This window comes from Lissotriton helveticus, chromosome 2_1 (genome assembly GCF_964261635.1).
Source record: "Lissotriton helveticus chromosome 2_1, aLisHel1.1, whole genome shotgun sequence".
Lineage (NCBI taxonomy): Eukaryota > Metazoa > Chordata > Amphibia > Caudata > Salamandridae > Lissotriton > Lissotriton helveticus.
In genome coordinates this window covers 1,341,314,916-1,341,327,352 of record NC_136059.1, presented here as the reverse complement: position 1 = coordinate 1,341,327,352, position 12,437 = coordinate 1,341,314,916, and the positions used below count along the sequence as shown (strand labels likewise).

The 12,437-nt window shown below is 41.8% G+C and overlaps 1 protein-coding gene across 7 annotated transcripts in view; it reads left to right on the top strand.

Annotated features, from left to right (window-relative positions):
• The window catches only part of AFF1 (ALF transcription elongation factor 1), a 1,572,806-nt gene that overhangs the window by 1,289,931 nt on the left and 270,438 nt on the right, over positions 1 to 12,437 (top strand). For all 7 annotated transcript variants that reach the window (XM_078676276.1, XM_078676278.1, XM_078676273.1 and 4 more), the window contains 2 exons: positions 906 to 1,026; positions 4,919 to 5,815. In XM_078676276.1, the coding sequence (XP_078532402.1) occupies positions 906 to 1,026; positions 4,919 to 5,815 (1,018 nt within the window). The remainder of the gene's footprint in view (positions 1 to 905; positions 1,027 to 4,918; positions 5,816 to 12,437) is intronic.

Sequence of the window (12,437 nt, the reverse complement as noted above, 5' to 3'; positions counted from 1 at the left end):
TGTTACACTTACAAACATCAGTGTGTAAGTGATGCAAACTGAGACATTGAAGGCATGATTGTGAAAAGTTGGAGGTTAGGTGGATGATCTGCGCAGCTGCAAGCACTCTGGATGCCATGCCAGGGGGCTGGTGGAGCAGTGAAAACCAATGTATGGGGGGATACGTATATGGGTTACAAAAACACATTTTCTTCTAGGTGGCAGGGCAAGAAATTATAATGCCTCGGCCTTTTATCCTCTGGTGAACTTAGTGACTGGATCACTCGTGGTAGGAGCAAGAGGCTGTGTAAGCATCAGGCAAACATCTCACAAAACATGTGAAGCACTTCTTGCAGTAAAATGTAGTAACGGCGTATTGACCCAGTAGGCAAGTCCATGTTTTGAGATCAGCAGCAATGTTTTAATCTTCGCAATTTAAATTGCTGTGGCTGCATATTATGAGAAGTACTGTCCATTTAATAATTGTAAAAACGTCCTTACAGTACTTAGTACCCCCATTGTATCTGAAGAGCACGGCCTGTGGAGGGTGGTGGCAATTGTCAGTTGTGATGGGCAGTGCATATTCACACAGCTTTAAATCTGACGATCTGGGACTCAGCCAGACAGTCCTACTCCAGGTGTGCCGGTGTTTTGTACACGCCTAGCCCCGTCATAATGTTTTCATCATGCTTTGTTTTTAAAATTCTTTGCTAGGTTACCTGAATTCAGATCTAGACGAGCTTCACAAGGCAAGCTAGGCATTTATAGCACTGGCAGGAAAATGTCTTCACCTTATACCGTTGACTGCATATAGATATTATTGTGACTATTCAAGTTGTTGATCTTTTGTACTTTATGCAAAAAGTTTTTTTAAGTCCTTCGTTAGAAAATGCTAACTTATTTTATTTTTTATTTCCCTTTGCAAGCTTGTACAATGAAGATAGAAATTTGCTTCGCATACGAGAAAAAGAAAGAAGGAACCAGGAAGCTCATCAAGAGAGAGAGCGTTTTCTTGAAAATGCCCCACTATTTGCAGAACCCTACAAGGTATGATGAGTTTTTAGTTTCATAATGCTGTTTGGAAAACTTTGGAAAAATACGTTGGGTTCAGTAGCATTGGTATCCATTGAGGAAAATACCTTAGGAAGAGCTTCCAAACTGTATACAGGCCAACCTGAGACATTTGGTTCTTCTGAAATTAAAGCTATTCTCCACCCAAAACTCCTTAGTTCTACCCTTTCATGAACCACTGTTTGTTCCTGTCAATGTACCTAAGCAGAGCAGTGTTCTGAATGTTTGACCTCTGAAGCATCTTTTGTGTGTTTGATACACAGGTTACTTCACATTAAAAAAACTCCTCCCACCCTCTTATACATACTAGGAAGGGGTTGTCACCATTACTAAGTCAAATCCGTGTCAATTTCTTTCATCCACCTGGAATGTAATAGTGAATAATGAACACATGGTATGGAGATATTCTAGCTGCACAAGAACATATGTAGAGGCAGAGTTTCCAGTCTGAACTGACGTTAGGTTTTCCATAAATTGTGCTGCATTTCAGCATTTGTATTGCACTTCCTACTTCTGAGTGTGGTCCTAAAGTGCTTATTGGTGGTTAAACGCCCGCTCTGTTAGCTGTGCATAAATATTAGAGAATGTGTTGTTCACACAGTGGTCTGTGTATTTTGGTGTTGTGTGCGGTTTACTCCTGTTGTGTGGTGGCAAACGTGCTTATCATACTTGCCACCTTCTGGCAACTGTGTAGAAAATGATCCCAGTGTTGGTGCTTTCTTGATAGAGGGTGAGTTTGTAGTTTGTTGTAATGAGATGTGTACCCAGCAAGGGAATGTATCTAGGGCATCGCCCACAAGTGGAGTCGCACTCTGCTGCAATGACCAAGTGAGTAAAAAGTCTGTGGTGCCCATCCACCTACAGCAGATGTTTAACTCAACAAAGAAAGTGCTCCTCATTTCCCCAAGAGAATAATACTGGTCTACAAGGCCCACCCATGGGCAACGAGACTGTTACTTTAACCCAAACCAACAAGATACAAAAGATACTATAAAGTTTACCCAGGACACACAAGGATTCAACCTACTATAAAGTGCAGCTTTCCAATAACCATGTGTGTCTTTCTGTCTCATGGAACCCAGTGACCCTAGATTCCACTTAGTCACTCCTTCTCAGCCACCAATTACTATTTACCTTGGGTTTGTTCAACAGAAGAGGAGAACACCTGACTGCAAGACCCGGCTTTGCAAGCCACCAAGTCTGGTACACTTGGGTGAGGTTTGCCCTGGAACATCATCAGTGTAACCTGCTGAAGGTGTTGACCTCCCCAAGCACACCTAGTCAATTAATGTTAATGGGGTGCACCCAAAGAGAGTCGAAAACTATTTTAAAGTCTATAGGTTCACGCATGTGGAGGTGTATCCCATGCGGGCTGCCTTCCTGCCAAAATGGGACCAGGCCCTTTGTGAAGTGTGGTAACTTGTCAGGAATCTAAGTGGAACATGAAGTTAGTGAAGAGAGGGAAAGTGAAGAGAAGCACTGAGTCTGACCGAAAGGCCTTTCTAGGCTTTTTTCAGGGAATGCACCACAAACATCCTGATACTCTCCAGCCTTCTCCTTAGTGCCTGGGCTGGATGTCATGAGAGGACCAATTAACTAGGCAAGTGACGTGAATTGGAGAGAAGGCTGAGCAGCTGGAAATGGCGAGGTACGATAGGCAAGGAGGGCCAAGGACTAGGTGGGCGTGAAGAGTGAGTCTAGGTGAAAGTTTGGAGCTTACCAGAATCACACTGCTTGGTGGCAATGCAGTTATGACAATTTTAAATAGTCTACATTCATCAAGTTGATATCACGTCCTGAGCTTGCGGATACGATTTAAAACAGCAATTTGGCTGCTCAGCTTATTTGGCAGATAGGAGGAGTGGATGATGTAGGTGTATGCCCCGTGCTCTGCTTCTTAAAAATGGGGAGCTATGAGATGCAGGCAGGCTGATGAGACGTGGGATTAAAAGGAGTGAGGCAAAGGGCCTAAGCTCGTGGTACCCACTAACTAAGACTAGCAGGTTTATCGTGAGTGCATTTACCTGACCCGCTGCATGTGTATTTGATTCTAGGCGGATTTCCTCTTGGATTTCCCATCCCCTCTTTGCGCTCTACCAGTAAATAATTCGGTCTTCAAGCTTTCCCCGAGGTTCATGTACTGTCTTAAATTGTGTTGTTCTCTTTGGATATTTACCCGCGTCTATGGATAATTCTGACCATTGCCTTTGGAAGGCGTGCTTGTATTTGTTTAAAAACAACAGCGAGGATGCTGTTCTGTGATTTTATAACCTATACCTCTAGTAAATGGAATATGTTGGGCACGACTGAAGCATGAGGGCTATATTTTTATAGCACATCATCTTTGTTCTGAGCTGTTTATTTCAGGCATGGGTCAATTTCATTTCATATTTCCTATCGCATGAGACACCTGCTTTTCTTTATTCAGCTTTGACGGGTATGTGATGAATTCTATATTCTCTGGATCTGCTCCCTCTGTGTTTGCCTCCCTGGTTGTTACAGGCTTTCGAATTTCACGTTAATTTTTTTCTGTTAGCTTGGTATTTTATGATTTCTGTCTAGCTAGAAGCATCAGTATGGAGCGTATTCCCCATTTATATTGTCTAGTAGCACTTTCGTAGATGAGTGCCCTTTACTGTCTGGAGATGATCGTTAACGAAGCGGGCGTGGTCCAGTGCCATTGCCCATGGATGGAGAATAGCTGCCTTTCCAATGTGGTGTTTTCGTATTCGGCGGGAGACTGTTTTGAATGTGTCATACCCTTTATAGTGTATTATGTATGTGGTAAAAAGACAGCTTTGTCCAAGCTTGGTTGCTGGGTATTTCGTTCATGGCTTTTAGGCAAGAGGTCAGTGAATGCTTATGCTTGACCTTAAAAGGGCAAGGTTATTTTTGCTACTTCCTGTTCCTTTTACTGTAATAAACCTTTCTCATCTAAATCTGGTCACTCTAGACGATATACCCGTCGTATATGGGTTCCTGTAAATAATTATGCCACCACGGTGGTTACCCCATGGGGATGGTCAGTAGTCAGTTCACTCTGTACTGCGGATTCTCACGTTGCCCACTTTTTTGTTTTTATTTCTCTTCTTTTTCTAAATAAATGTGTGTGCAGCCTTGTGCGTGGTGTGGTGTTACCGTATTGCTATGATGGTTAGCTGCTCTGGTTTGGTACTTCCTTGGTGATGGGTATTGTCTTGTAATTGTTTCCATTACAGTCCTACTCTTCAAAAACACACCATGTTGCTCCCTCTTCTGCTTCTATGCGATTCCTTTCATGTTGCCTGGAGGATGTGTAGTTTTATTCTCCCAGGAACTGGCCAAAGACCCAAGGGGAAATGCTCAAAATGTATCTTTAAATGTTAGGTTGCCAGGCTGCCACGTACCTCCCAGAGGCAGATGCACTCTAACAGGAAAAACTGGTGATAATAATTATTGACGTTTTAATATATATTATGTTCAAATATGTATATTGTAAAACATCTGGAAGACATATTTGTTTTCAATGTTCTTTCATCCTGTTTAAACTCTTTTATCTGTGGATGTGGCACCTGCTAAACGAATGCACACTTTATATATGGTGGACCAAAATATTGTAATAAATAGTGACATTATATAATCTTGGAATTATTTTCCTACTTAGACCAGTTTAAATGATGACATCCCTGGCCTCCCCCCGCCCGACCAAATATGCATACCTACGACTAGCTGCCTTCACCATTTAACTCGCTAACAAAAGCTGAGTGTGTGTGGTGCAGTGCAGTCATCTCATGTTATATAGCTAGATCCATTGTGCCATTGATGAAGTGTAGAGGTGTAGAGGTATATAAAAAAGCTACAATTGATCATTTTTTTTGTTTCCTTTTAGACAAAAAAAGGTGACGAATTGTCTAGTCGAATTCAGAGCATGTTGGGTAACTACGAAGAGGTGAAAGAGCTCATCAGCACCAAAGCCCATCAGAGTCTCTTTGGAATTCCCAAAAGCACTGCTCCACTGACCCTTTTGCCAAAGTCTGACCGAACGGTCCTTTCTGAAAAGCGTGACAGCATGTCACGGCTCCCATTCCACCAGCCCATGGGACCTCCCACCTGCGTTCCCACTTCAGGAAATGGATCTGGACAACACCGAAAAGCTCATCCTGGGAAAGAACATGCCTCTAGTTTGTATAACAAAAATTACAACCAGTCGCGAAGCCAGAATCGGAGCCAAGTACAAAGTCACTGTGAACAAGATGACCGAAGCAGCCACAACTACAGAAAAAATGATCGTCATGTAGATGGCAATAGTTGTAGCGAAGAGGAATCGTATTCCCCTTCCAAACTGTCTCCATTGCTTTCCTCTCTATCTTCCCCTATTGAGCCGCTATCCCCTATACATTCCAGCCAGCACGTACGTTCCCGGATCCAGAACAGTAAAAGTCGTGGGAATGTCTACTCTCATTCAACAAAAACTCCTCCCGCTATGGAGTCAAACGACATTGAAGGAAGGGACAATGCTGGGTCTACTGCTAATGTAGCAATGTCCACCCAGCCTTCCTCCCAAAACTTTCCTGCACCCCTGCCTTCTAAAACAAATGCTGTTCAACAAAAACCCACAGCATACGTTAGACCAATGGATGGCCCAGACCAGGCGCCCAACAAATCTCCAGAACTGAAACCACTCACTGATGACTATCATGAACAATCTTACGGAAACATTACTAATTTGAAAGCAAGTGCCAAGGCAAAGCTGCCCAAGCTTAAGATACCGTCTGAGCCTATAGAGGTAAGTCTCACCCCTTTTGTCAACTGGTACATCAACTTTTTGGCCAGTGCTTCTAGTGTAATGCTTTATGTAATTCACTGCTCAGAGAGGACTAATTTGATAAACTTACAGGCCTGGGTGGGTGTTATATCACCTTGGAGTTAGTCATGAACGTTCAATTTATTTAGTTAGGTGATTTGTAAAGTGCCACCTTGTCATTTTACAATGACGTTTAGGCATTAGCGCATACAGCAGTAAAGGAGCAACCACTTAAAGCGACCTTGGAGGGAAAGCTTTCCTAAGAAAACTGGCTTTTAATAGTTTTCTCATGTGGAGGTTAGTTTTGGACCCAATTCCCCAAGGAAATGTCAATCTTGATTCTGCTGGTTGAAGGGGGAATGTTGGATCAGTATAAATGATGCTAAGCAAATATTTCTTCAGTGGGTGTTGTGTGGGTCCAACATTAAAAATAAATCCACCCAAGCAATGTTTGCTTAGCATCACCAGTTGCTGCTAGAAATAAATTGAAAACATTCGGCATTCTCCACAAGGCCTCTTGTAAGAAATGCAGAATGGTTTGAATGTATTCCTAGCAGTAAGCTGTAGCATAAATAGTGTTTTATGGGATGGTTTGGTATAGTCAGATTTGTGCAGGTTGATGCCTTGATTTGTAGTCTCTATATGCTGTACGTTAGTTGATTGGATAGGCTTGATTGGATAGGCTTGATTAGATTATATTACAGCAGTGTAGCTGTCTCAACACAAGCCTTGTAAGATTGATTATGGGGCAGGATTGCAGGAGAGGGGATTTTACAGAGTAAGGATAGTTGCATATTGACCTCCTTAACCACAACATTCAGGTTTGCATTAGAGATGATCCCAAGGTTCCTTTATTTTTTGCATAGTGAGGGAGAGGTGCATGTCATAAACTGGACACTGATTGGCATAGCAAACATGTGGCATCAATGATCTCTTAAGATCATGTTTTCCATTTTTGATCCGCCAAACTCTCATGCATTATTTATATGGTCTAGGGAGTTAGTGGGGCTATTGTATCCCTCTTAATTATTCTTCTCTTCTGGCTGATGTATACTTGGGTTAAAGCCTATGCCTTGAATTGGATCTTGTACTAGTCTAGAAGCTGAAACAGACGCTGCATGGATTCGTTTAAAAAAAAAAAAGAGATCAGATAGAGCAGAGCCTTAAGGTACTCCACCTAGAGAAATGCTGGATGTGGATTCAGAAGCACTCATGCAATCTTAAATACGATCATGAAGGAATTAACTGATGTCTTCTAGAGTGTCTTCAATGATGAACACACTTTCAGTCTGTGCAGCAGAATGTCATGGTCATCCAGGTCATAAGCAGCAGGAGTCCAAGAGAATAAAAGCAGCCTGCTGTCAGATGTCCTAAATGTCCTCTAAGGACGTTTGAGTTTCTTTTGATATATGTAAGCCTGGTTATAGAATACGCTTTTCTTAATGCGGCATTTTAGTTGATTTGTTACTACTCTTTTCAGGATTTTGCTAGGTTAAGGCAAACTAGAAATCGGGAGATGGTTGACCATTACTTGGGGGTTTGCAGTGAGTTTCTTAAGTGGTGGAGAAAGTATTGCCTGTTTTAGTTTGCTCAATATTGAGGATTATGAAAACGAGGATTTGATCAGAGTGATAAAATAGGCAATTATAATGATTAAGGCTTGATCCTTGCAACTTGTGGGACAGGAATCCACGTACCTACTTAGTGCATGTGCCTTGTCAGATGCTCTCATTTACTCCTCCTCCGACACATGGTTGAAGGAAGGGAATGTGTGTAATGAAGTGGGTTTATGGGGATGGGTAATGAGAAAATTGAAGGTGGTTTAAGATATGGGTCCTTAATTTGTTATTTTTGGTTACAAACAAATGTAACCAGTCTGTGGTGTTGAGCAAGGATTGTTTGGTATGGATTCAGGTTGGTCAATTTCTGGTAGCTGCTAAAAATACCTTTGATTTGGCAGAACAGGAATTTTTCTTTTTCTGTATGGCTTTTTGGTAGACTCCTCTTGTAACTGGATTAATGAGCCTAAAACTGGGATTTTCACCAATGACGTTTGACCGCTCCTGGTTGTCTTTTTAGCATAAGAAGTTCTAGGTTAAACAATTGTTGAAAGCTTTGATGACATCTTTGGGGTTGCACATTTTTGATGGACTAAAAGAATGCAATCTTTGCATTCTGTACATTTGAATCCATGTTGTCGCAATTTGTTATTTCTATTGCTGCTTAGTGTTCACAGAATTCTGCCTTATTCAGATCTTTCAGAGGTTGGGTGGGAATTGATATTTGTGGTGTTGATTCACCGGATAATGCTGATAACCTTGGGTTCACTGTGTAATGGTTAATCAGTGACTAGCCTGACCTTATCTTTGATTCAATGAACATGCTGTCATGTGATATGTTATAGGTAGAAAAAAATGATTCAGCATTTGTCCCGCTGTATGTGTTGAACCCCTAAAAATTTTCTGGGGTTCCTTCTTTTTGGTCTCTCTATTTTTAAAGATCAATTTGAAACCTGGAGGAATTAAGTTGATGAACATAGTGGCAAAGCCATCATCAATTTATATTTCTGTGACCACCATTATCAGTGAAGAGGTGATGGTTACCAGTCACTAATTTGTGATACCAGTGAAATGTTCCGTGACTGAATTCGAATGAACCCCGTCTAGTATGTATCTGGTAGCTTAATCCTGCTGGTAGACTGTGTATAGTATTCTTTGATGATAGAGGTTCTGTTGATGGCCTAATCAAGTTGCCTACTTGATTATCATGTTGTGTGTTTGGAGGAGCTTTACCATTTAGCTGAGTGGTTCATGGTGGGTGTGTAGGTACCGACTGGATGTTTAACAATTACACTTTCACAACTAAGGCTTATATATTGTAGGAGCATTTCAGCTGGTAAAGCCATGGTGGAGAGCTAGCCAAATGTTGAGTACGGGGCATATACTGGAGGATTCTTTTGGCAGAGGTGTTGGGCTGGTGAGATCCTCCGTTGATCTGTGATTTGGCAGTGATGGTTAAATGTTGTGTTCAGAAGGATCTGCTGACTTTCATTGGCTTGAGTTTACTGTGCAAACCTTCAAAACCTGACTTTTTTATTGTCTTGGAACACACTTGGTGCATATGCTGATTGTGATTTTAATGAAAGATTGTAGAGTAAACAGAGCGTCAAGCATTTTGCCCATTGGTTATTAGAGATTTTTATTATGTGGAATGCTTCCTGTAAAGTTATTCTCCTGAATCTGTTTTTTTAGTGAGAATATGAGCTTCTACTTGGTTGAGCTGTTGATTTTAATGGAACATCCTGCATTGCCTCACATTGTAGTGTGGAATTCCTAAAGGTGTTGGAACAGTTCCATCTTGTTTTGAGGAATACATCTGTCTTATCAAAAGTGAATAACCTTGTGAGATTTGTTTTTTAAGATGTTTGTGATTGTGTGTTTGTCAACCTCAATAGTCTTTGGAAATTTCTTATGACAACATTTTTCACCCTTTTTTGGCATTTTTTAATATGTGTGCTGACTCTTGAAGTATACAAGGAGGGATCTAGACTTTTTTTTCAGAGATGTAACCTCAAGTGATCTTAGAGTGACAAGCTGGGAGGTTAACCAAGTATTGTTTAAGGCTTCCAAAGATCACCTGAATGGATTGAGGAGGTACACTATAGTTGTGTAGAATTGAGCTTCTACTTCGTCTGTTAGGATATTCATTTTTGATGTTATCACATTCCATTTTATTTCATGTTATGCATGTAAACCGATTGGTACCCTTTTGTGGTCTTAGTGCAGAATACCTGACAAGTTACAGATTGAGACACTAACCACTTAAGACAGGAGGTTCTCTGTCAGGGACATTTTATGTGTGTGCAGAAAGGTGTGGGATACATTATTGTATAACTTGATTATGGCTGATGGTGGTCTTAAGTGAAAGAGAATACCTGGCTCCAAAAAGTGTGTTGTAGTTGTTGGCAGGAGGCCCGGATTAAATATGGAGCTTCTTTACAGCTTATCTGCTGTTCTAGCTTTAGCACCCTAGGCTAACTTCCACTTTAGAAGATGGTCTTATGGTACCGGTTTGCAATTGCTGTTATTTTCCTTTGTATTTTGTTCTCTTTGAAAAAATTCCATGTTTTGAAACCAAGTAAGAACTTTAATCAGATATTATTTGGGGCAGGTGTGTAGAAAAAATAGCCCTCTATAATGGGAGAAAGTTCCAAGAGATGTTTCCAGTGCTTAATTTGAGCCCATGGTTGCCGGTCGAGCACACCTGCGCTCATTTTCGGGGACAGGCACTTATATTTTCTCTTCAGACATTTCTCGAGAGCATGAGAGCGAAAAAAAACATACAAAGGGGGGAAAGCACAAATCTACAAGAGTGAGATAAAGTAAAGGGACATGCAGTGCACTAAAGGGGCCTGAGCTGGGTTCAAGGCTGCATATCCTTGATATACTGCTCGTTGACATTTAATAGCGTCAACCGCAGGCTTCTGAATAGGGCTTTGGGCACCAGCTCTTTCCTTTACAAATAAAGCACTGACGTGTTTCTTCACTGATTGAAAGTCACACCGCCTGAGCATTTACTAGTGCAAGAATGCTATATGCTCCCACGTATTCTCTCAAAGGTGGCATATTATCATTTACACAGTACTGTACATGTGCGTTCTGCTACACAAATAGCAAAAAAGCGTATGAACGTCTGTCTATTTCAAGAGCAGATACACCAGTACAGTGACATGTTATCATTTTATACCATGCTTCAAAAACATCATCAATATCCCAGTTAAGTTCGCAGGTGAGTGGTTCAAGCGAACAATGAGTGCACTTGCAAGTGCAGACTTCAGCTGCTTTAAGTACATGCCGCAGTCAGCATCATGGGTGTCTGTCTCTCGGTCTGTTGACAGATCAGGGTATATGCCAGGCCATGCGAGAGAGACTAACAGTTCCATAGCAGCACCTTCTAATAATTAAATTGCGAATTAATTAAAATGCGAGAAAAGGTCTCTCTAACGCCTAGTGGCAAACCTTTGTAATTTATTTAAGATTAATAATGTAAGGATTGAAAACAAGCTTAGAATACGATCTTTCACTTAAATCCAGTAGATCTGCACTGTGGGTCATCTGATCTGAGACGAGATCTGGTGCGCTCGGAGTGGTATGGCATGGACTCCAATATAGAGGTTCACGATCTTTGACATTTACTGTCACTTTAAGGGTCTCAACACACATAAGGAGGTATCCATTTTGTATTGTGCATGCTGTGAACCAAATTGTTAATGTACGCTGCAAAGTAGTGAGGAAGAAAGAGAAGAAGACGTTTTCTAAAATACCTCTGGGGTTACATCACGTTTGTCTCGTTTTTACAGTGTTAAGATTTTATTTGTTCGCGATTTTCATTCTCTCTCAGCTCACATTTAAATAAAGCTGGAATATCCCGCGTAGCCTCTCACTGCAGCGTGGCATCCCTCGTGGTGTTCGAGCAGATCCATCTTGTGTTGAGAAATTCACCTGTCCAATCATAACTGAAGGACATTTGTGTTTAGTTATTGGATTTTGTTTTACACATTTCGTTAACGGTGTTTTTGAAAGCGGATTTGTTTTGGAAGAGGTGTGCTTTTTTGCACTCTATGCCAACGACGAATTGCCCAGTGTTCCGTGTGCTTTGGCTGAACAGGGTGCAGTGGGATTACCTGCAGATATTAATTTTCAGCTGCGAGGCTCAGAAGACCTGGCACACCTACAGAATGAAAGTGACGGAACCCAGGCGCAGGTTCATGTTGCTGAGCATCAACACAGGAGTGGCTGTTAAGTGGCTGCTACCAAGTCCCCATCGACAATGTCAGAAGCAGATGCGGAGGGTAGAATTGAAGACAGTTGCTTGAAGATGCTGGGGGGGTCTGGAGGGACCAGTCACCCGAGAACTGGCAGCACCTGGGAGAGGCTAAAATTCACCCCTAGCCATGAACAAGGAAGAAGTAATTAATGAAGAGGAGTAACTAGAAAATAGTCAATAAAGTAATGGAGAATGAGGCTGGACGAGCTAGAGTGGCAGTGACAGGAGGCATAGGGGATGTCAGAATTGATTGACCAAGAATGATAGTTGCTGTAGATGGACAAATGGTTGGATAAGCAATGACTGAGCTAATGTATTAGTGCTGTGAAGGTGAGCCTGGAATTACATAGGAAATGTACCCAAATAATAGAACCTTTCCTAACCTGCATTGGCAGTACGGCTGCAGTGTTCCGCAGGGCTCCTCGTTGAGCCGTACACTGTTTAACTTGTACACGAGGTCACTAGTGGATATCGTCCAATCTTTCGGGATCTCAATTGTGTCTTACAGACGATACACAACTGATCTTCTCCCTCACTCAGAACCACAACCCTCACTTGGGTAGAGAAGGTTGCCTCCTCTTGTCTGAAATTGAATGGAAACAAAACAGAGCTCCTGATTCTGGGCAACAGCCCCAACCCTTTAATGGATTTGGGCTGGCCAAAATGCCTTGGCACTCCGCCTGCTCCCAAAACAGCTATTAGACATCTTGGGTGTATGGCTGGATGCAGCCTTAAATCTGGACTCCCAAGCAACAAAAGTTACAACAACATGCTTAGG